This window comes from Oryctolagus cuniculus, chromosome 3 (assembly GCF_964237555.1).
Source record: "Oryctolagus cuniculus chromosome 3, mOryCun1.1, whole genome shotgun sequence".
In the NCBI taxonomy this organism is placed as follows: Eukaryota; Metazoa; Chordata; class Mammalia; order Lagomorpha; family Leporidae; genus Oryctolagus; species Oryctolagus cuniculus.
The window spans coordinates 108345525-108371068 of NC_091434.1; the positions used below are offsets into that span (position 1 = coordinate 108345525).

At 42.4% G+C, this 25544-nt stretch overlaps 1 protein-coding gene across 14 annotated transcripts in view; it reads left to right on the forward strand.

Moving 5' to 3' along the window:
• The window catches only part of ZRANB3 (zinc finger RANBP2-type containing 3), a 303637-nt gene that overhangs the window by 251619 nt on the left and 26474 nt on the right, over nucleotides 1-25544 (forward strand). For 8 of the 14 annotated variants that reach the window (XM_070070992.1, XM_070070995.1, XM_070070990.1 and 5 more), the window contains 2 exons: nucleotides 19525-20002; nucleotides 23287-23478. In XM_070070992.1, coding sequence (XP_069927093.1) covers nucleotides 19525-20002; nucleotides 23287-23478 — 670 coding nt within the window. The remainder of the gene's footprint in view (nucleotides 1-19524; nucleotides 20003-23286; nucleotides 23479-25544) is intronic. The other 6 variants (XM_070071000.1, XM_070070993.1, XM_070070994.1 and 3 more) reach the window with 1 other exon arrangement.

A 25544-nucleotide genomic window follows, 5' to 3' on the forward strand; every position in this document is an offset into this window, starting at 1 on the left:
CATTTGGGTCCCTCCTTTACTAGCTGGCTTCTCGGGTTCCTTTCATCCTTTACATACAAACTACGAAGTATCCTAGGAAAAACTTTGTGCAGAGGAGTTAGGCTCCTGCTTAGAACATTGTTGTCTTCTTTGGGTTTGGATTCTATTCTTTGAGTCGCAGTAAGCGAGAGCTGCTTGCATTTTATTACTGAACAGTAGTTCTTTTCATTTTGAAGCAGATCTCTAGGAAATTGCCAAGTTTGTCCAGAACCATTACTCAGGGTCATTTCTTGGCAGCTCTTGCTTCCTCCAGCACTGCAGTCTCTGCTTTCACATACCAGCTTTCATTTGCTGCCTTAGTTCAGTGACCTGGTTTTGCTTCCTCCTCATTCGCCCCTCTTTGGTTTCCTTCCTTACCCTGCCCCTGAGCTGGCAGCTTTGGCCTGGTGCAGAGCTGCATTTTCTCTATCATAAGCACCCTTCAGTCTCCTGGTTTGTGTTCTCAAGGGCTTCTAAGACATCCTACACTAAGAGCAAATTTACACTTCAAATGTCCACATTTGTATTAAAAATATATAGCATGACTGCTGGTCTGCTGCAAAAAGCTGTATGTAATTGAAGAGAGCTCTTCAGCATAGCTATGAAATTTAAAAATACACCTTCAAAAATTAAAAAATGATCTTTTGAATATTCATTACATCCTAGCCTTGTATAAAATGTTTGACTTATTGTGGGCTCTAAGGTGCAAATAAAAAAATCTTGTCCAAGTTAAAAATAACCTTTATTTTTCTCCTAAGTCTAGCTGCCTGGTTGAGTGGTGAAAATGAAGAGAAATTGATCGTAGAAATTGTGGTATTAACAAAGTCCCAAACTCTGTTGCCCAAAATGTCTTGTTTCTCACTATGGTAAAACATTGATTTCATGAGGCCAACACATCTTTAATTAGAATATTTATTTAAAATATATTTTAGGAAATCATGCTGCTCTGTAAATATTATGTAATTAGTTTTCATACTAGCATGATAATAAAGACAAGAGGGTACCTCATAAATATGTCTGTCACAGCTTTTATCACACTATGTTATTAGACATTTGTCTTGTTTACCTTGATGACTTCAGTACACTGAATAATAATATGTATGGAGTGTTTATTATGCTGTGAAGCGATAATAAACACTCCTTTTTTTACCTTATTTAGCCTTCACAGCAACACCAAGAGGCAGATAAAGTTCCCAAGCCCCATGAAAGCTCTCAAAGATTATATAATCTGCCCAAGTTCATGTAGCCATTAAGTTGCAGAGCTGGGACTTGAACCCAGGCCTTTCTTCTCCAAAGTCTGTCTTCATAACCTTGCCGTGCTATTGGAGTTAGTGTGTTGTGGACATTCAATAAATATCTGTAGAATGACTAGAACATTGAAATAGCTCAATTTGGTTTACCCAGTGTTTGTGGCCTGGGAAGACAGTGGAAAATGACCCAAGTGCGTAGGCCCTCACACCCACGCCGGAGACCAGGAAGAAGCTCCTGGCTTTGGTTTGGCCCAGCTCTGCCCTTTGCAGCCATTTGAGGAATGAACCAGCAGATGAAAGATCTCTCTCTGTCTCTTCTTCTCTCTCTCTCTTTCTATAACTCTGCCTTGCAGATAAAATAAATAAATCATAAAAAAAGAAAAAAGAAAAAAAATCATGCAGTCCCTCATAATGTTTAATATAGTTACTGTATGACCCAGCCAGTCTACTTCCAAGGGAATTAGAAACATATGTCCACACAAAAGCTTGTACATGAATATCATAGCAGCATAGTTCATAAAATAGAAGAGTCTGAATGGCCATAATTTGATAGGTGTATAAACAAAATTTGATTTATCCACTATTTGGCCTTTAAAAAGTAATGAAATGCTGATATATGCAACAATGTGGATGAATCTTCAAAATACTATGCTAGACATGAAGACCATATATTAATATATTGCATGACTCCATTTATACAAACTGGTCAGAATAGGCAAATCCATGGAGACATGAAGTGTGTTAGTGAGTGCTAGGTCCTTGGACGAGGTTTCCTTTTCAGGTGGTGAAAATATTCTACAATTAAGCAGTGGTGATGAGAGGAGAGAGGGAAATGGGAGTGTAGGCAATCTTTAAGGGAAAGTAAATTATTTGTAGGGCAGGGGAATGGACTCAGAAGAACAGGCAATGACCAGGGTCAGAGTTCTGTGATACCTGACTCTGCGTCTTCCTTCTTGCAGCGTGAGTTTGATTTTCCCTTTAAATGAAATTTCAGTTCTCTTTTGGTAGACCCAGTCAGGCAGCTAAGGGAGCTTTGCGCTACACTGGGGATGAGAGGCCGCAGACACAAGGGGAAGTCAGAGCAACCTGGAATCCAAGGCAGCTTCTAAGACCTCATATCAAAGTGCCAGTCTTTGGGGAGTGGTTTTCTGAGCCCCAACACAGCTGGAAGGAATTCCATCTGAGGTCAAAGGGAGAAAGTAAGCCCTTCTTCAGGCAGGAGGAATACCAAAAGCATCCCCAAAGCATAGTGATATAACCAGTATCAGTTCAGTTGTTCTGGGAATTGGCAGTCGGTAGGTATGTGTGAATGAGCGTAGGGCGTTCCAGAAGTGAGTCAAAGAGAGGAAGCCTGACTCTTTGGCACTGACCAGGGAGCAAGGAACCCACACCTGCCATACCAAGAAGTTGGACTTTATCCTGGAAGCATGTATTGTCATCAGAGTTTTTTTTTTTTTTTTTTAATTTATTTATTTATTTGAAAGTCAGAGTTACACACACAGAGAGAGAGATAGAAGTCTTCCATCCTCTGGTTCACTCCCCAGTTGGCCACAAGGACTGGAGCTGCACTGATCTGAAGCCAGGAGCCAGGAGCTTCTTCCAAATCTCCCACATGGGTGCAGGGGCCCAAGGACTTGGGCCATCTTCTACTGCTTTCTCGGGCCACAGCAGAGAGCTGGATCAGAAGTGGAGCAGCCGGAAATCGAACCAGCGCCCATATGGGATGCTGGCACTGCAAGAAGCAGCGCCCCCTCCTCACTACTACGCCACAGTGCCAGCCCCCATCAGAGGTTTTTAAGCAGAAGAATGATGTGGTCAGATTTTTGCTTTTTCACACTGACGTCATTATGGTGATGTGGGAAAGGAGGGAGAAGAGACAGAGGTTCATGGAAGCAGTGGTACTGGAGCACATTATTTCTGCCCCGCTCTGATTTGGTTTCAGCTTCTGATGAGAATCTGCTGTGTCTCCATGCCCTCTCCCCGTAGTGTTTCACAGTCGGAACACTTGGTTGGGCCACAGTGCACAGCTGGTGGATTCCTGTGCTCCCCGAGCCATGCCTCACCTGTCCTTGCTGCCTCTGTGGTGAGCAGAGGGGAATGATTGCCCTGACAGGCCCTGCTCCCTCCTCTGCTGCTAGATTGGGGGTTTTGGCTGTGGGCTCTAACTGGATTTTTATAATATGCCTTTTACCAAAGTTTTACTGTGGTACTATCAGTCATGTACAGGTCTAATAATAAAACCAGTTCCTTTTTATTCATGAGACTATTAGTATGTATAAGGCACCTTTGTCAGGGATTCAGGTAGGTGGGAGTAGAGGGGAGTTTGAAGCCTTAAACTCTACCCTGAACTAACAACAGCAGTGATAACAGAGAAGCAAAGAAAAACTGTGGACCTTTTGGAGGTAGAATTTGACAAAATGAGACCTAGATTGTGTCCTGTCTAATAGCACCATACACTGAAAAGGAAGAGGAGATTGAAACAGATACTTAGAAGAAATGCCACAGCTAAAGTCATACAGATACATAAAGAAAAGCCAAACTGTTGAAATGGGAAGAAATTGTTTAGTCTGAAACTGGAGGTTCCATAGCAGATTACTTCTTAGTTAATTTGGTCAGCTGTGGAAAGCCAAGAAACTAATGGAATTCTGTGTAGTATTTCACTACAGAATTTAGTCGTCCTTATTGGAAAAGATGAACTTTAATATTTTTTAAGGATTTGTTTATTTATTTAAAAGACAGAGTTAGAGAGAAAGACAAAGAGAATGTTCCATCTGCTGGTTCACTCCCTAAATGGCCACAATAGTTCAGGGCTGGGCCAGGCCAAAACCAGGAGCCAGTAACTTCACGTGGGTGGCAGGACCCAAGCACTTGGGTCGTCTTCCACTGCTTTCTCAGGCACATTATCAGGGATCTGGATCAGCAGTGGAGCAGGCCAGGACATGAACCGGGGCTCATGGGATGTCGGCGTTGCATGCAGCAGCTTAACCCACTATACTACCACACCACCCCACCCCAACCCATAATGTTTCTAAGGACATCTTTAACCCAAGTAATGCAAGTTAAAACAAACAACTTTGAAGGGTTGAATTTGACACAAGTTAAAAAACTAACAGTGGAGAGGATGAAGCATATCAAGAATTTTCCTAGATTAGAGACATAAAATAGTGCCTTTGTAGATACCGATTTAATTATATGTAGACTTTAAAAACCTACATACTGATTTTTTCAGTTTTTATATTTTAGAAATATGTATTCTTCATGATGAAATAAAATTATTGAGCTTTTCTTCACAATAATCCAGAGTAGGAGATAAGAGAAAAAAAGTTGCCATGTTTATACTGTTGCAGGTGGGTGATGAGTACATGGGTGTGCTCATAATTTTGTATAGTTTTACATAGTGAATTTTTTAAGATTTATATATTTATTGGAAAGTCACAGTTACAGAGAAAGAGGGAGAGACAGAGAGATCTTCCATCTGCTGATTCACTCCCCAGATGACTGCCATGGCTGTGGCTAGCCAGGCCAAAGTCACCAGCTTCATACAGGTCTCCTACATGGATAGCAAGGGCCCAAACACTTGAGCCACCTTCCACTGCTTTTTCCAGGCCATTAACAGGGAGCTGGATTGGAAGTGGAGCAGCTGGGACGCGAACCAGTGCCCATATGAGATGCTGACATCACTGGTGGCAGTATTACCTGCTATGACACAATGCCGGTCCCCAGTAAAGTGGTTTGTTTGTTTTTTTTTTTTTCTTTAAGATTTATTTATTTATATGAAAGTCAGAGTTACACAGAGAGAGGAGAGGCAGAGAGAGAGAGAAGTCCTCCATCCGCTGGTCTACTCCCCAATTAGCCACAACAGCCAGAGCTGTGTTGATCCAAAGCCAGGAGCCAGGAGCTTCTTCGGGGTCTCCCACAAGGGTTGCAGGGGCCCGAGGACTTGGGCCATCTTCTACTGCTTTAGCAAAGAGCTGGATCAGAAGTGGAGCAGCCGGGACTCGAACCAGTGCTCATATGGGATGCCGGCCCTGTAGGTGGTGGCTTTACCGTCTATGCCACAGTGCTGGCCCCAGTAAAATGTTTTTAAAATAAGCTATATACTTATTGTTCTAGGAAGGATTGTTCATTAAATGTTGTTATTAAGGTTGTGTTATTATTAAGGTTGTTTATCACAGTATTCTTTATAACAGTGAAAAACTAGAAGCATCCTAAATGCCTAACAATATGGTTTAGATAGCTAATCAAATGCTGTATATTTAATGATGTAAAATGTTCATGATGTATAGTTAAATTTTGAATAGTTTTGAAACAGTATATGCAAATAATAAGAAAAACTGTTACAAATATTTAATCCCCAAACACTCACCTACATGTGTGTACTTAGGAAGGGAAGCACAGATAGTTTCCTTTCCCCAAGACATTTGCATGCCCTTCTTTTGATGCTGTTCTTGGGAGTAAGGAATAATGTTTTCTTTTTACTACTTTGGTTATTTTAAAGAGTGATATTTTATTTGTTCTGTGTTATTTTCTTCCTGCTTGCAGACAGAAATTGGTTGTAACCAAGAGTGAATCACTGTCAACGTTTTATTCAACTACATAGCAATGAAAATTATAGAAAATCTGAAAAAAAAAGTCATTTTTTTGAAACATTAAAAATTTTTTTTAAGTTAGATGATTAAAACTACTTCTGTTGCTCTGCATCCCTTTGAAACCAGACTGTTCCTGGCTTGTTTACAGCTGTTAGTGAGGGCTGTTTAGTTCCAGTTCAAGAGACCAGCATGATATCCCAATCATCCATTTGTAAAACAGATTTATTAATTCTTTTAGGAGCAGGCGCTGAATAACATGAGGCAGCAATGGCTCCCACCAGAGCTGCCCTTTGATCAAAGTCTATTAAACCTGACACTGATGCTTTTGTTGGTGGCCTGTGCTTTGCTGGAATAGCACCAAGCTTTGAAGTGCTTTATTGTTTTTTATGAGTTTACTAGATTTCCTTTTCCTTTCCTTCAGTTCCAATTACTGACTTTTAATCCTATCATCATGGCCAGGGGATTTGTCTCTAAAGACCACTAGTTTACCATGGTGCAAAACAGAGCAAAAAGATTAGGTCCCTGAACCATTCAGATAGAAACACACATTTTGCCATCTTAAGCAGTCTGCAGTTTTTATTCCCAGCATCACCAAAGCAATGCTTTTCCTTTTGTTTTTCAAAAACAATGCTAAACAAAAGACAGGAGCATTGTAACTTAGTGTCAGCTATATAATTAAAGAAAGGGATGTGTTCCCCTGCCTTCCATGTGCCTGTGACATGTGCACATTGACTTGCAAGCCTTGTGGGAAAAGATTACTGTAGGCTTAAATCTCTTGTCCTGTTTTAAAATACCTATATTTAAGTTCTTTATTTCCCATACATTAAATGGGCCATTTAACGTGGTTACTTCTTTACATAGACAGTAAAGGTGAGTTAGGATATTTGTCAATAATTTGTTACTTCATGTCTTCTAAATACAGTAATGCTGTTACAAAAGACACAACACTTTTGAAGTTAATTCTGTAAAGTAACAAAGCTTTATTGTACCATAAAAACATTTTATCTATGTTCTTGCCTACTTTTACTACTAGAAATGTTGATTTAAAAAATTAAGTTAGCTGATTTTTAAAATAGCAACCTGTCAGAATGGCAAGGGTGCTGAGTATTTAGCTGTCTGGATGGCTATTGCTGTTGGAGGATTCTGGACAGTGTCATTGAGACCCATGAAGTTTAATCCTACCCCTAAGGTGCATGGGGGTCACATTATTTATAAACCTAAACCTATTTTGGCATCATGTTTATTTAGGGAGTGTTCTGTCTGCAGTTATTTCTGCCTTTTTCTCAGATGTTGTAATCTGTGAATCCACTGACAGCTATAAGAATGACACCAACTCTATGCAAGCCAAACACTTATGGGCGGGCATTTGGCCTAGCAGTTAAGACTCCAAGTTAAGATGCCTGTGTCCCATATCTAAATACCTGGACTCAGTACTTGGCTCTGGCTCCTGACTCCGGCTTCCTGCTAATGTATACCCTGGGCAAAAGCAGTGGTGGCTGAATCAAGTTCACAGCTCCCATCCAGCTGTTATGGGCATCTGGGCTGTGAACAGAGCAGAGAAGAGAGCACATAGGAGCTCTCTGTGTCTTGCTTCCTCTCAAAAAAAAATTTTTTTTTAATTTAACACTCCATGAAAAATTAACTTATTGAAAGAGGAAAGCAGAGGAGTCATCAGAAGCGTCTTATTTGTGGGGAGCAATCCGGACTAGACTAAGTTACTCGAATTAAGACTTATTCTATGCATCTGCTCTCCCACAATATGGCGCTGGGAGAGAAGTAAACAGCTTCCGCACAGCTGCCTCCAGTTCAACCAATTAACTGTAGGACTTGCTCCTGATTGGAGAGCAGCATACTCAGCCGAGTTGGGATTGGCGGAGGAGGACTATAAAGGAGGAGAGAGACGGCATGCACCAGGAACATCTATGGGGAACATCTAAAGGGAACCCGTGCAGCCCCCGAGAAAGCTGGCCGGCGGTGTGCCGCTCCCCTGCGGAAGTGGGGAATGCGGCCAGGGGGAACTGCCCTTCCACGGAGGTGGAAGGGATAGTAGCCAACCCGGGAAGAACCAGCAGCAAACCCGGGGAGGGCCGAGCAGACGAAAGAACAGCGTAGGGTCCTGTGTCGTTCCTCCACGAAGAGGGGGAGCGACATAATGGTGCCGTGACTCGGATAGGAAACCTAGAACGGATAGCAAACTTAGGAGGGAAGAAACGGGAAGAATTGGGAAAATATCGGAGAGAGAGACTAGCAAACAGCCTAGGGAAAATACCGGAGAGAGAGACTAGCAAACAGCCTAGGGAAAAGCCGGACGAAAAGGGTGCCGGAAGAAGCTATTGAAAGCCTAGGCATAGACTCGGATTCGGACTACGGGGGGAAGCTGGGAGAAATCTCTAAGGTCGAAAGCGAAAGTGAAAGCTAGAACAAACAGACTCAGACGCGGACTGTGGGGAGAGGCCAGGAGAAATGAGGGAGGAATATCGTTGGAGGAAAGTTTGGGGAAACATACCGGGTAGAGAAAAATGTTAGGGAAATTGAAGCCGCGGGGGGCAGGCCGAGGCGGATACGAAAGCCACTTTGGGATTCTCAAGTTAGCCCGGGAATAGGGGGCGAAAAGTTGATACCAGAAGCTGAGACGCAAGCCAGATTGGGATCCGTCTGATTAGCCCGGGGAGCAAAGGACGGGAAGCCAAATCGTGGGGCGGAGACGTACGCTGGGTTGAATTCGCCAGGCTAGCCCGGGGAACTTGGGTTGAATCCTAGTGGCGGAGACGCAGGCTACGCTGTGTTACTCGCGGAGGCCGCCGCGTGCAGAGAGAGCACGGGGCGTGAATAGATAGGGAACGCTGGCGTAGGCCGTGGTTCAGACGCGAAAGGGTTAAGCGTGGAGACCGCGGAGCGCGCAAAGCCGAGCCGCGCAAAGCCGGGAAGCTGCGCAGATGAGAGAGGCGCGCGGGCTGAAGCGGCGCAGAGCCGGGAACCCGCCGGCGGGGCGAGGTGCCGGAAAGCTGCGGGGATGAGAGAAACAGAGGTTTAGAAGTAAAAGAGAAATAGGAATGCTGGAAGATAGAAGTGAAATGGGAGAGGTAGGAATGCCCGGAGATAGAGAAATAGAGAAAAATAAGGCCTCCCCTCAACATGCCAATTAAAAGGCTTGGATTCGGTCTGCCTGATTTAAGGCGGTAAGCGCCAGCAAAGCTCGACCAGAGTATGAGCTGCAGGTCACCGAAGATAGGCACAAACCAACACTAATAAGTCTCCCCCACAATACGGCAATGAGAAGGCTTGGATTCGGTTTGCCTGATAGGTTTTGTAAACACCTGCAGGCAGTTCTAGCAGAGCAGAGTATGCGCTGCAGGGCACCGAACACAGGCACGCATCAGCGCCTAAAAACCTCCTCACAACATGGCGAAGAGAGGACCCGGATTCGGTTTTCCTGATTGATAGGACTTGTAAGAGCCTGTGGCAGCTCTAGCAAGTAGAGCAGAGTGTGTGCCGCGGGACACCGAAGACAGGCGCGTATCAACGCCAAAAAATAAAAAGAAAGGGGGATCTGTGGGGAGCAATCCGGACTAGACTAAGTTACTCGAATTAAGACTTATTCTATGCATCTGCTCTCCCACAATATGGCGCTGGGAGAGAAGTAAACAGCTTCCGCACAGCTGCCTCCAGTTCAACCAATTAACTGTAGGACTTGCTCCTGATTGGAGAGCAGCATACTCAGCCGAGTTGGGATTGGCGGAGGAGGACTATAAAGGAGGAGAGAGACGGCATGCACCAGGAACATCTATGGGGAACATCTAAAGGGAACCCGTGCAGCCCCCGAGAAAGCTGGCCGGCGGTGTGCCGCTCCCCTGCGGAAGTGGGGAATGCGGCCAGGGGGAACTGCCCTTCCACGGAGGTGGAAGGGATAGTAGCCAACCCGGGAAGAACCAGCAGCAAACCCGGGGAGGGCCGAGCAGACGAAAGAACAGCGTAGGGTCCTGTGTCGTTCCTCCACGAAGAGGGGGAGCGACACTTATTAATATAGAAATTTTGCATTTATATCTAGCATCTGTGTCTATATGTCAGTTTCTTGTTAATAGTCACTTTGTTCTTTGATTAACCAGCCAAACGCTTGTTGGAATCACCATAGTGAATTGATTGTGATATGTCTCCATCTCAAAGCATCAAAGATAATTTCTTTTGTTTTAAGCTGATGCATATAATATTTGAGTCAAGGCAGGCACCATGGCTCAATAGGCTAATCCTCCGCCTTGCGGCGCCAGCACACCGGGTTCTAGTCTCGGTCAGGGTACCGGATTCTGTCCCAGTTGCCCCTCTTCCAGGCCAGCTCTCTGCTGTGGCCCGGGAGTGCAGTGGAGGATGGCCCAAGTGCTTGGGCCCTGCACCCGCATGGGAGACCAGGAAAAGTACCTGGCTCCTGGCTTGGGATCAGCGTGATGCGCCGGCCGCAGCGGGCCGGCCACGGTGGCCATTGGAGGGTGAACCAACGGCAAAAGGAAGACCTTTCTCTCTGTCTCTCTCTCTCTCACTATCCACTCTGCCTGTCAAAAAAAAAAAAAAAAAAAAAAAAAAAAAAAAAAAAATTGAGTCGTACCAGCAAAGTAATTTCCTAGCCATTGCAATGCTTTATTCTACTCACCTCATCAGTGGTCTCCCTCTTTTTGACTACGAGAACATGTCACATGTCCTTTATTCTCTTATGAGAAGCTGCTCAGAATCCAGTTACTGTGACAGACAGATGAACTCAACTTTCACATTCCATGACTACACAAGAGTCACTCACTCTGTGTTGGTATTCTTCAGTTTTAAAATTATTATTTGAGAGAAGCCAGAAAGATTTTTATGAAGCATTTAAGAAAAAGAATTCATGTATTTGTTTTCCTTAGTGAGGGCAGACATTTGACACAGCAGTTAAGCCACCACTTGAGAGAGCTGCATCCCATATCCAAGTGCCTGGGTTTAAGTCCTGGCCCTACTTCCAGTTCCAACTTCCTGATAATGTACACCCAGGATCAGCAGGTGATGCCTCCATGGCTTGGGTCCCTGCCACACAAGTCGGAAACCTGGACTGAGCTCAGGCTCCTGGCTTCAGCCTGACCCAGCCCCGGCTGTTGCAAGCATTTGGGGAGTGAACCAACCCCTGGGAGTTCTTTCTCTCCATCCCTCCCTCCTATCTATCTCTCTCTCTCACTCTCTCTCCTTTACAAATAATAAATAGTAAATTAAAAAATTTAAATAAAGAGCCTCACCACTCATGTATATTCACATATGAACTCGAAAATACCTGCAGAAAAGTAAGGAAAGAAATGGAGCTATTAAAACCCAAGGTCTTCATCAGATTTTTTACAAGATTTATTTATTCAAAAGACAGAGTTACAGAGAGAGGTTGAGCCAGAGAGAGAGGTCTTCCATCTGCTGGTTCACTCCCCAAATGACCACAATGGCCAGAGCTGAGCTGATCCGGAGCCAGGAGCCATAACCTTTTCCCAGTCTCCCACATGGGTGCAGGGGCCCAAGGACTTGGGCCATCTTCTACTGCTTTCCCAGGCCATAGAGAGAGCTGGATTGGAAGTGGAGTAGCCAGGATTTGCACAGGCGCCCATATAGGATATCAGTGCCGCAGGCCAGGGCTTTAACCCGCTGTGCCACAGCACTGGCCCCATCATCAGATACTTTATCCTAATCTCTTAACCTTGGCTGGATCCTGAATCCTTTTGAGGCTATGGAGAGAGTAAAGGACTACTCCCTCCAAATGCACAATGAAGACTGGAGTTTTAAGGCAATGTCAGTGGCTTCCCAGGCTCGCAGAAGCCACCTAAGGTCTGTGATAAAATCCCATGGACCCCAGATGAAGAACTGATATTCAGTAAGCCAGTGATCCTTCTCTGTTCCCAGCCAGCATCTTTGGCAGGTGTCAGAGAGATTTTCTTACTTGTTTTTCTATCAGTCATACCTGCTAAATGTCAGAAACCTCATCAACCAACTTCTGCCCAAGCGCCCAGACGCTACAATCAGAAAGCATAACTGATGAGATGGATCAGGTTTCTGACCGATTACCTCAGAGAAAACCTTCATCCCTGTTAAGCCTTCTAGCTTCTGGCAACCCCATGGCCAGGACACTAACTTGTAAGGTTCACGCCTGTGACAACATTCATCACTGTCCACTTTAGCCATCGTAACATTATCTAAAGCCCTTGGTGGTCTTGCCCTCTCCTTGTACCAAAATTATATTCTTAGCACATCCTTGGTTAATGACATTACTAAAATCATTTTCTATCCACCTCCCTCCCTCCTTATCTGGATTTTACATGCCAAGGTCTCAATTTATTATTGCCCAAGTGGCATGTGGTTTCAGAACAGCACCTGTACCTATTATTCCCACACACTGTTAGTAAATTCCCATAATGGCGGAGGTATGCATCAATTTCTGATTACTGTCAGTCACTGCTAACCTTTCCTCTCAACTTGCTCCTAGCATATAATGAGAATTTCTCAGATGCTATTTTCCAAAATTAGTCATTGCTTAAATAGTGTAGAAAAAAAAAGTTCCTTTAAAAATAGCTTAATTAAGAGGATTGACTGCAAAGGCTGATAGTTTAAGTCCCTGAGAATTCTCCTTATAGGATGCTTTCTTTAGTTCTGTTTTGTTGGAAGGGATTGTTTTGTTTTAACAAATCTTAAACAACTTTGTTTTATTTCTTAGTTGGAGAGGTGGGTCTTTATGAAACAAATTCTTATGCAGAATGAGACAAAAGATTCTGACAGTATTTCAACATTATTTAGTGTGTGTAACAGAGGCCTATTGTATATTTTATGTATACAGCCATACTAACCTCAGTTTTCTTTTATTTGCTCCTCTTGAAAATATTTTTAAAGTATGTCTAGGAAGAGGGGCAATTGAGGCAATAAGGAAGGCACTAAATTGAAAACAAGTAAAAAGTGAAGGTCTCCCTAATTAATGGTGAAATCTTTAGCACCTTTTTCTGATCAGCTCCCTGGTAGCTAGCAATGTGTTCTCTGGAAACTGGCCGAAGAAAACACTCACAGAAACTGAAAGGAATTGCCCAACAAAACAGTGTTGAACCTACAGTTAAGTCTCCCACATGGAGCTTCTGATAACATTTTAGTATCTTTTTCTTAAATATGGATGGACAGCAAAAAGCCAACAGATATTAAGCGAAGCCTTTCACGTGAAAAACAGAGACCAAAAACAAACATGTGAACCAAGAAAGGGATACAAAAGAAGCAGAGACAATGTGATGAGCTGAAGAGAAATAAAAACAATAGAATAAGTAGCATCAACTGCCACAGAGAAGTAAAACCCAATCCTGTGACTTATTCCTTTCTGTATGTCCCTGGTTCTCAGATGTCTAAATTAAGTGCCTCCTTCTCATGGGCTCCAGACCTGCTTCCCAAAATCCTCTACTCTAGCATCTCCCAGTTCTTACACATCTCTTAGGCTGAACTTCCTTCCTTTCTCATCTCTGCCTTATGATGAACCTGTTTTGCTTCCTGTAGTCCCTATTGCAGTAACTGAAAATATCATCCCTACCATGTTAGAAATCTAGGACCACTACGGACCACAGCATCTCCCACACCCCTCACATTCAGTCAGTGAGTCCTGTCAAATCTTCTTGGTGGAGAACACTGTGTATCCTGAGTTCCCAGACAACCCTCCTGTTCCTCATTCTTGGACACGGAAGGGCAGCCAAGGGTCATTGGACATTTGAGGACAGAGTCTGTAGCACAAAATGGTGAACAAAAGTCAGCCAATACAAAAATTGCTCCTGAAAACTTTTTTTTTCTTTTTCTTTTTTTTTTTTTTTAGAGAGACAGCAAGAGCGTGAGATTCCTCTGCTGGTTCACTGACCAAATCACACCTTAGCCAGGAAGCCAAAGCCCTGAGCTAGAAACTCAGTCTAGGTCTTTCACATGGGTAGCAGGAGCCCAGCTACTGACCACCTGCTGCCTCCAAGGGTACACATTAGCATGAAGCTGGAATCAGGAGCTAATGCTAGTAATTAAACCTAGACATTGGGGCTCGCACTGTGGCATAGCAGGTAAAGCTGCTGCCTGCAGTACCGGTATTCCATATGGGAGCTGGTTCAAGTTCCAGCTGCTCCACTTCTGATCTAGCTCTCTGCTGTGGCCTGGGAAAGCAGTAGAAGCTGGCCCAAGTCCTTGGGCCCCTGTACCCGCATGGGAGACCAGGAAGAACTCCTGGCTCCTGGCTTTGGATCGGGCAGCTCCGGCTGTTGCAGCCAGTTGGGGAGTGAACCAGTGAATGGAGGACCTTTCCTTCTCTGTGTATGTAACTCTGACTTTCAAATAAATAAAATAAACCTTAAAGAAAAAAAAAAAACCTAGGCACTCCCATATGAAACAGGCATACCAACCACTAGGCCAAATGCCTGCTGCCGATGTTAATTTTTTAAAAACTCAAATAAGTGGCTTCAGATTTGAGATGATACTGCAAATATAAATAAAATTAAAATACTGTGTAAAAGAAACAGGGAACAAGAAGGAACTTTTAGATGTTAAAAATAAGACTGCCAAACTAAAATAATTCTATAGAAAGGTTGAAAGATAAAGGAAAATTCCAGTAATGTAGAGGATAAAAAGACGCAAAGAAGGAAAATATGAAAGTAAAAGATAAGACGTAAGTATCTAGGTCTAGCGTTCTGCTGACAAGAATTCCAGAAAAAGAGAAGATAAAATGAAGAGGAAAAAACTATCAAAGAATAATAAATCCCCAAGAGTGAAAGATAATTAGTATTATTCAAAATTAATAAGATATTCTGGATGCTGAGCAGGATTTTTAAGGCAAATAAATGTAGATACATAGATATAGGTCATTATGAAATTTTAGAACAACAGAGAAGTTGCTAAAAGCCTCTGAAACTAAAAGTTTCAACCTACAAAGGAACATGGTGAGCAACATCAGATGTTTGAACAAACAGCAACGTCTTCAAAGATTTGAGGAGAGACTAATGTTGTAGCAGAGTGTGTTAAGCCACCACTGGCAACACAAGCATCCTACTTTGGAGTGTTGATTGAGGTCCTTGCTGCCCCACTTCCTCTGCAGCTTCCAGCTAAATGTGCCTGAAAAGGCAGCGGAAATGGCACAAGGCACGAACTGAAGGATAGAGGATCGCTCTCTCTCCCTCTCTCCCTCTCTCCCTCTCTCCCTCTCTCCCTCTCTCCCTCGCCCTCTCTCCACCTCCTCTATCTGATGCTCTGCCTTTTAAATAAATAAGTTTTTAAAATTTTTTTAAATGGATTTATTTGAAAGGTAGAGTGATGGGTCAGAAGAGAGAGAGAAAGAGAGAGAGAGAGAGGTCCTCCATCTACTGGTTTACTCCCCAAATGGCCACAACAGCCAGGGCTGAGCCAGGGTGAAGCCAGGAAACAGGAGCACCATCCAGGTCTCCCACATGGGTGCCAGGGGCCCAAGCACTTGGGAAATTTTTTCGCTGCCTTCCCAGGAACATCAGCAGGGAGCTGATTTGGAAGCAGAATAGCTGGAACTCAAAGCAGCCCTCAGATATGGGAAGCTGACATTGCATGGAGCAGCCCAACCCTCTGGACCACATTGCCAGGCTTTTTTTTTTTTTTTTTTTTTTTTTTTTGACAGGCAGAGTGGACAGTGAGAGAGAGAGACAGAGAGAAAGGTCTTCCTTTGACGTTGGTTCACACTCCAATGGCCGCCGCAGTGCGCTGTGGCTGGCGCACTGCGCTGATCCGATGGCAGGAGCCAGGTGCTTCTCCTGGTCTCCCATGCGGGTGCAGGGCCCAAGCACCTGGGCCATCCTCCACTGCACTCCCTGGCCACAGCAGAGTGCTGGCCTGGAAGAGGGGCAACCGGGACAGAATCCGGCGCCCCGACCGGGACTAGAACCCGGTGTGCTGGCGCCGCAAGGTGGAGGATTAGCCTAGTGAGCTGCGGCGCTGGCCTCATTTTTTTTTTTTTTAAATAAAGATTTGAGGAGAATCAAGGCAAAAACAACTCATTTCCAGACAGGAAGGCCTCAGGAAGTTTACCTCCCTTTTAAAATCAGCAGTTTAACTAGAAATACCAGATGGAATTTGTTTATGTTGCCAATTATTTGCTCATATTTTCAAAGTCCTTCTAGCTCTCTTTGCACTTTTATTGTATGGAATAGAACATTTACTTTAAGTGTTTGACTGTCTTTGCTACCTTTTAAAACAAAAGAAAGAAAAAATAAGCTCCACCAGTCTGCTACACTCTCTGCTTTCCCTGTGCTTTCCTCTGCCCTTTTAGACTTTCCCTCATGCACTATTTTAAAATCTTTGCCTTGTGGGTAATGATTTCATTCTTTATATTTTTATCTAAATTCTGGAACTTCCACGACTATTTAGGTAACTTTCATGGTATACAAGAATGTATAAATAACAGCCATTCAGAACAAGAGTTTTGCGTTATTAGGGTGGAGGAGTGGGGGACAGCTTGTTCCCTGTGATTATCCATAACACACACACACACACACGCACGCACACACACACACATGCGTGCGCGCCTAATTTTCTCTTCCCTCCTTTCTTCATTCCTTCCTCCTTTCTTTTTCCTTTCTTACTCTCTTTCATTTTTTGGAAATTATTTGTGTGGTGACATAAAATTTACCATGTTAGGTATATAATTCAGTGGTTCACAATATTGTGCCACCATCACCGCTATTTCCGAATCATTACCCCAAAGGCTGCATAATCATTTGGTACCAAGTCCCCATTTCCCATTTCCCCCAGCCCTTGGTAACCTCTGATTTTTCTGTCTCTATGAATCTGCTGTATCTTTCTTATGTTGTACTACTAAGAAGTACAGATAAGATTCATTAGGCAAAATATCTCTTTATGATAGATGGTATTTTTCTATCATTATCTACAATATCTGTATTAGTTAACTATTGCTCCATAACAAATTGCTCCAAAATTTAGTGTCTTAAAACAACAATAGTAGGGCCGGTGCCATGGCTTGCTAGACAAATCCTCCGCCTGTGGCGCTGGCACACCGGGTTCTAGTCCCGGTCGGGGCGCCGGATTCTGTCCCGGTTGCCCCTCTTCCAGGCCAGCTCTCTGCTGTGGCCCGGGAAGGCAGTGGAGGATGGCCCAAGTGCTTGGGCCCTGCACCCCATGGGAGACCAGGAGGAAGCACCTGGCTCTCAGCTTCGGATCGGCGCAGTGCGCTGGCTGTAGCAGCCATTTGGGGGGTGAACCAACAGCAAAGGAAGACCTTTCTGTCTCTCTCTCTCTCTCTCTAACTCTGCCTGTTAAAAAAAAAAAAAAAAAAAAAAACAATAGCCATATATTATTTTTTTTGGCTTCTGTGGGTGCAGGATTCAATCAGGGGACAGCAAGGATGGTATGTCTGCTCCAAGATAAGTAGAGCCTTTCCTGGAAGACTTCCAGGCTCTGGTCCAGAAATATCTAAAGGCTTGTTCACTCTCATGATGCTGGCTGTCACCTAGGTCTTACTGTGGCTGGCAACTAGAATACCCATGGGACCTGGGCTTCCGCACAGTATGGTGGCTAGATTCCAAAGGCAATCATTCCAAGAGAGTGACATAGGGAGGGAGGGAGGGGATGGGAGGGAGGAGAGAGAGAGAGAGAGAGAAACAGAGTTTCAGCTAAGTGGAAGCCATATTACCTTCAACAGCCTGGTCTGAGAAATCATCGTTATCACTTCAACTTCATTCTGTTGGGTGGACAGTTAAAAAGATCCACCCAGGTTTATGGAAGAAGAGCATGGACTCCCACCTCCCTCAGTGGAGGTATGTCAGTGTCCCCTTATGAGAAGAGCATGAGAGATGGGTTTAGAACTGATGTGACTATCTTTGAAAATACCACAGTGTGTATCCAACATAGGTCCCAATTCAGCCCCTAGGAGGACAGATCTAAAATTAAGTTTTCATTTGCCTTAACTGGTAGTTGATCAACACCAGACATAGGTATCCTACTTCCTCTAATTAGGGAATTGAGATTTACACATTGGGAAAAAGATGAAAAAACATGAGATAATGATGTAACTGTTCTAAACAAAAAATATTTTTTGAAAACAAGGTAATTGTTAAAATGTGTCTGTTAATAGGCCGGCGCCGCAGCTCACTAGGCTAATCCTCCACCTTGCGGCGCCGGCACACCGGGTTCTAGTCCCGGTCGGGGCGCCGGATTCTGTCCCGGTTGCCCCTCTTCCAGGCCAGCTCTCTGCTGTGGCCAGGGAGTGCAGTGGAGGATGGCCCAAGTGCTTGGGCCCTGCACCCCATGGGAGACCAGGATAAGAACCTGGCTCCTGCCATCGGATCAGCGCGGTGCGCCAGCCACAGTGCACTGCGGCGGCCATTGGAGGGTGAACCAACGTCAAAGGAAGACCTTTCTCTCTGTCTCTCTCTCTCACTGTCCACTCTGCCTGTCAAAAAAAAAAAAAGAAAAAAAATGTGTCTGTTAAAGGAACTGTCCTAATTAATATCTTCAATGGTATTTGAACAGATTCCTGGTCCAGAAAGCGTTTTAATGTGAGTAACATTGTTTATGAACACTGTGTTTACAGTTTGGACGTGAAAGCATTTTTCTGGCTTTTTAAAAATTTTAATGTATTTATTTGAGAGGCAGAGGGAAAGAGACAGAGACAGAGCTCCCATCTGCTGGCTTACCCCCCCCCCCCCACCACACACACAGCAAAATACGTGCATCAGCTAGGGCTGGGCCGTAACTGCAGCCAGGAGCAAGGAGCTTAATCCTGGTTTCCTCACATAGATGGCAGGAACCCAGTTACTTGAGTCACTGCCCCTCCTCCCAGGGTCTTCATTAGTAGGAAGCTGGAGTCAGGAGTCAGAGCTGGAATCAAACCCAGATACTCCAAGGTGGAACAGGTGGTATAGCTGCTAGGCCAAATGCCTGCTCCCTGAGTTCTTAATTGACTTGACATATTTAAATACAGTTTCCTCCTTTCCCTAAGATACATCTAGGACGGATAGCTTATGAAGTATATTTTGATTACGTAACATCTCTAGCCAAGTTACCTAACCTCTGTAAAGCTTCCATTTCTTCATCTGAAACATGGAGAGAATGTTAGTACCTACTTGAAAGAGCTGACATGAAGATTAAATAAGTTGATTTACGTAGATTGTGCTAAGAAAAAAGTTACATGAATGTTACAAAGTACATGGATGTGTTAATGATATTCTGCATGTATATGTCTATGAAGAGTCACAAATTAATTGAATTCATTTCCAAAACGATATAAGAACAAGACAACATGGTTACTGAAAATATTTTGTTAAGCTCTTTGATTTGGGAAGACCATATTAGAGTGTGGGATCAGCGCCTGCAGTGCTGGCATCCCATATGGGCACTGGTTCGAGTCCCGGCTGCTCCTCTATAGATCTTTTAAGAACCAATCCAGCTCTCTGCTATGGTCTGGGAAAGTAGTAGAAGATGGCCCAGCGTGGAAGACTGGGAGAAAATTCCTGACTCCTGGCTTCAGATCAGCCATTGCAGCCATATGGGAAGTGAACCAGATAGAAGACTTCTCTTCCTGTTTTTCCCTCTCTCTATCTCTAACTGTTACTCTCAAATAAATAAATCTTTTTTTTAAAAAAAAAAGGAACATATTAGAGTGCTTCTGATTTTGCTAACTCTGTTTTCCCTAGTTTGAAAAAGAAAAACAGCATGATATTCGATCATTCTTTTTACCGAAACGTAAAGAAGGACAGCTGGTGTCCTCCAGTGATGAATCAGGGATACTCCAGGAGAAAAATACGGTAGCAGCGTCGGACCCCAGAGAAAGAGCTGCAAGAGATATCTCTGATTGTGAAAGTCATTTTGAACCTGAAGCTAAAAAATTGAAATTGGTCACCACCAATGACTGTGGCAGTCCCCCGGAGGAGAAGCCAACAGGGTCCAGACAAACCAGAGCTCCACTCATGGAAGGTGTCCACAAGGCCAAGTTCCAGTCAACCGAGACATCCCTTCCTGGAAAAGACTGGCAGTGTGGTTTCTGCACCTATATCAATAATGCAGTGCTACCTTATTGTGAAATGTGCGAGAACCCCAAAGGCAGAGCTGGTGAGTCCTGGGAAGGTGTCCATGGAAGTTGGTCAGATAATCTGTTACCTACTGTTGCCAAAGGTTAGTGTGACTCAGCACTGGCTTTAGCTTTTAAAACAGGAGTAGGAACTTCACATAGTCAAGACTGTGAATTTATCCTTTGTGGAATGTGAAAAACTCCCAGTTCTGTAAAGAATGTATATCCACAAGTGTGTGTGATATGACATTAATTTGGCACAAATGGACATTTCTGATTAATGTCAGCAGGATGTGAATTCAGTGGGCAGGAATAGAAGCTCTGTTGCTATGGCAGCAAATATGCCTTATAGTCAGAGACCTGCTGTTTTCCTTGCTCTGTAGATAATACTTGTTTTTAAGGAAATTATGGATTATTTTTATGTTTAAATAGCAAAATAATTCATTGTGGCTTCTTTACCCAGTCAGTAGAATTGTGCCCTATTTTCCTTTTCACTTGGAAAATCATAAAAATTCCTCTATAGATCTTTTAAGAACCAATTTGATGTCTGTTTTGTAAGTTTATTCTTTTCTAAAATATTGTTTTGAGGATCAAAATCATAAACATATCTCAATTATGTTTTTATAGTTTGACATACCATTTTCTGCTGTTTAGATTCTCAAATGATTTTTAATACCCCTGGTTGTCATAAGAAAAAGAGCATTAGTGTTTTTTTCCCAATTTTAGAAAGCATTTTTATGGTAATAGAAGATGCCAAGTTAGCAGTTTGGAAAACTAGAAGTACTCCTCTCTTTTTATCAATGGTACTAATTCTTCAAATCAAATTTTGCATCATACATTAATTTGTGAGAATATTGATTTTGACCGAAATTCAACTAAGGTATAAATCATAATATTGCAATTCCTGCCCACCAGCCTTGCTTTTTCTCTTAGTTTTGATCTGAAGGGAAATGTAATCAGGACTAAGGCTTTCCTCTTCCACTTCTGAGTGCTGCTACGAAAATTGACAGGTTCGCCATCTGGATGGTTTTATTTGTAATGTGTGCACCTGTTTTCTATGAACTAGATTATAACCACAAGCTTATTCCATATAACATCTCTGTCACAATTAGCATGATCTCATGCAATTCCCCACTACTACAGAAAAAATAAGATATAACTATAAAATGTGAGTTCCTATTAAACATATCAAGTGATTTAGCAACAAAAATTATAGTTTGATATGGGTTTCATATTTCTGATTTTTCATTTGAATTACCAAGAGCAACAATGATAGTTCCTGAGTCCATGATTATTTAATAAGCAACCTGTCAAGAAACTTAAAAAACAACAACCTTTTGTGAATATAAAACCATCTGATGTGAGAGAAATATCCTAAGTAGCAGCAACATTATTGTATTTAAAAATCATAATTATTAGATTTTTTTACTACATTTTGGTTTAATGATTCTAACCTTAATATGGGTATACCCCAAAAGTACTGAAAATCAGAATTAATTTTAATTCATCTAAATTTTTAAATAATGCTTCTCATCTAGCACTTTGAGAAAAAGGTAGAATCTGAAAAATTCAAGGAACAGCATTAGAATGTTAACAGTCTATAAAGGTTGCAAATGTAATCTCTAGACTATTAGAGAAAATTTTATATAGTGTGTTGAATGCTAGTATTTGTCAATATGTAACATTGTGCTTTGTTCTTAATATCTACAGTTTATCCTAAATGTCTAATAACTCATATTGTTCAGCTTAATCTTTCTCAGTTGAATTGCAGATGTATCCCATGGCCTGCGTAACATCTCTCCGTGGATGTCTGGTGGGAACTTCCAGCTTAACATTTCCAAAATAGAATTCTTGATTCATCACCACCACCATATCTAACACCCAATCTTCTCCCTTCCAGTCTTCCCTATATCATGCTAAAAACCTCAGCAGTATCCTTGATTTCCTCACCTCCCACACTAGATCCATCTAACAACTTACAGAATAAATCTTGTTTCCAACTGTTTTTACTTGATGGCTCCCGTCCTGCTGAGAAGCCTCCCTCATCTTTCAGACGGACCCCTGGACCCTCCAGATAGTCTCCCTTGTTGTGATCGCTCTGCACTGTAGGCAGGCTGGTCCTTTAGATCATTATTATTCCTTTGACTAAAGCTCTCTAATGTCTTCCATTTCATTTAGAACCTAACTCAAGAATATAGACCCCAGGGCCAGCGTTGTGGCTTTGCGGGTAAGGCTGCTGCCTGCAATGCTGGCATCCCATATGGGCGCCGGTACAAGATCTGACTGCTCCACTTCTGAACCAGCTTGCTCTATAATTTTAGCTGTCATCAATTGGCTTCTCAATAGGGAAGATAAAATGTTAGCTCTTTCCACACCATGCTCCACATACCTTTTTTCCTATTCCAATACATCCATCAAAGTGGTGGATAGTTAGAGTTTTATTGATTTTTATAGCAACATGTACCAGTTTGGGCTTGATCAATATTCACCAGATATCCCTTTAGAACCAAGATTACCATATTTACAGATGAACCAATTGGTATTCTATGAATTTTTTTAAGATCTATTATTTGTTTACTTGAAAGGCACAGTGACAAAGAGAGGCTATATGTCATATGTACCAATATTTCATTTATTTTTTTCTTTCCAAAGATTTATGTCAGAGCTGGTACTGTGGTATAGCAGGTAAAGCTGCCGCCTGCGGTGCCAGCATCCCGTATGGTTGCTGGTTCGAGTCCTGGCTGCTCCACTTCTGATCCAGCTCTCTGCTATGACCTAGGAAAGCAGTAGAAGATGCTCTAAGTAGTTGGGCCCCTGCACCCACATGGGAGACCCAGAAGTAGCTACTGGCTTCTGGTTTCGGATCGGCCCAGCTGCGGCCTTCTGGGGAGTAAACCAGAGGATGGAAGACTTCTCTGCTTCTGCCTCTCTCTTTCTCTGTAACTCTGCCTTTCAAATAAATAAATAAATAAATCTTAAAAAAAATTTATAGACCCCTGGGTCAAACGTCCTCGATTCATGAAGAGCTCTTAGCTTCAATGAGACGCCTTTGAGAGCTTGGCCTCAGCAACTTGCGCTTATTAATGCCTTCTCAGCACCCCACTTTTCTTACAAAAAGAAACGGTTCTATTTGTTTATTTACATACTTGATTGTCAACTTCTGCCATTTAGAATGGAATCTCCAGCAAACAGGGCCTGACCTGTCCTGCTCCTTGCTGTCTCTCTTGCACCTGGAGTGTATTAGGTAGATAGTAGGTTCTCAATAAATGCTTTGATTAAGTGAACAAATGTTATTAACATTTTTCTTTTTATAAGACCTAGCTGTAACTTTTTTAAAATTTGCTTTAAGTGTAAATTATTCATTTGATTTTAATAATTCTACAACTAGGTAACCTCAACCATATCCAGGATGAAAAGAAAAATGAGAAAGTTGATTGTCAGAAAGACCCACCTGAAGAAGTTCGTGCTAGCTCTGACTGTGGAAACCAAGTCTGTGCTCAGCCAAACCAAGAGTGGTTGACCGAGAGTAAGGAGAAAACTTCCAACCTTGAGGGACCAGAAGGACTCGCACTCCAGCCAGGTAACAGGAAGGCCTGTTTCCATTTTCGGCAACCAAATAAGAAGGTATTTCAAAAAGCTCATGGAAAGTGGAATTAAAAGATAAATTTATTTTGGTGCAAAAGAATTTTGAAATCCAGGCATACAAGGAATCATCAGAAAGCTCCTGGAAAATGCATATTGTAGTTAAAAAATGCATGAATTCAAAAAATTTTTGCACCCAAACTCATCTTTTGATGCCATTTTCTGCAGACATTTTGAAATCCCCTCTTAATGACCATGTATTTTTGAACATAATACTGTTATTAGAATTGCAACCTCTGCCTTGTTTGGGGCCCTTTTTATTCCCATGTGTATTAAAAATACCTACCGTTTGTAACTGCATACTTAGACAGCAGATGGCTGGGAGGGCTGAGTGTGTTGCTGGCATTGAGATGTAATACACAGAGCAGAACTGATAAATAGCTGCATGTGCTGCCACCAGGCCTTTTGCCCAGCCTCAACCAAGCCTCACCCATTCACACAGCAAGGCTGTTGTTTTGATATTTGGGAGGTGCTTTTAGACAAAATAGTCAAGATTGACAAATTATTAGTAGTCATGTAACAAATCATTACTCTTTTACACAGTTTTTATTTTTTTAAATGGCTATACTTAATTGGCACTTTTTTTAATTCTTGAGAAAAAGTTTTTAAGGAACATAATTTCAAGACATGAATCATGACTGTATTTGGAGCCAACCATGTAGTGTTTCAGATTTATTTACTTTTTGGTTGATTCCACTCATTATTTATAACTGTGGTGGTTAGCAAGTACCAGCCTGTGTGTCGTACATCACTGTCTTTCATGGGCCAGCCTGCAAGACTATGAATAGTTTCTGGTCATTGTCCTTGTTATTCATTAGTGCCCATAGTTACCTATAGCTTGATAGTCTTTTTTTTTTTCTTAGCTTAACATCTTATTTATTTGTTTTGAGATAACATTTTTAATTTGCATTATAGTCAAAGGCTCTACTAAATAAAGAATTCACCAAACAGAAAGTAATAAAAACAAACCCAAAACTGTTGGGATGAGACTCTTGAAATTTTTCTTCTGAATTAGTTATTATTAAACAGTGATACAATTTGGCATCAAGCAACTTTAAGATCAGATGTTCACTTGGGGATTTCAAGCCCCAGGCATCCTTCTTGCATCTTCTCTTAGCCTTCTTTCCCTCTGATTCCTCAAGGTCTACCTAAAGAATACCTTGGAGTGGGCCCAGTTCAGGTCTGTTAATTTTCATAGCCTTTACGTAGATAGTATAGACTCCCATGGAGTCTTTGTGACTCCAGTTTTCTTGTTCCAGCTGTGAAAATACCTTTAAGAGCTGATGAAGCTCTGGTTATAGGACACAGTTATAGGCACAGTGAATTCAACATCAGACTGGGAATCAACAGCTGGCTACTGCTATCCACTGGACTATGAGATCTTCATCTATGACAAGGAAATATTAGCTGTTGTCATTTGGTAAAGACATATGTAAGATATTAGCTTGTATTTACAAATACTTTTTAAAAATCATTGAGCTTTTAGAAATTCTGTTGTGCTGGTAATTTTGCATCGGCCTAATTGATTCCAGACAATGGCAACATTTCCCTCATACCTATTCCTGCTTCCATTTTTTTTTAAACTTTTCAGCTCATTGAGCTGAGAACTCCACGTGAGATAATGCTTCCCATCTTCCCGCTAATGAGGATTTCCATGAAAAACAAGCAGAAAGAAAACAAAGGAGGTGCTCGATGTTAAATGGTTATTCTGTCTACATTAGCTCTTTTAGAACCAGAGGGAATTGTAGTTTTGTTCTAAGTAGAATTCTAGGAGTCTGGAAAGATGCTTGTATCATCAAAATTTGCACCATTTATAGTTTTGAACCATTAACTTCTACATTATGGAAGCACTGAAAAGAGAGATATGTTCCCCAATGTAGCTGTTAGCTACCTGCAATGATTATTGACTGATTTGGACTTGCTGTTATAATTCTTTTTATCTGAGAATAACTTCTGATCTTTAAGCATTAATCCCTAGTTTTTCAAATCTGAAGACACATTGAC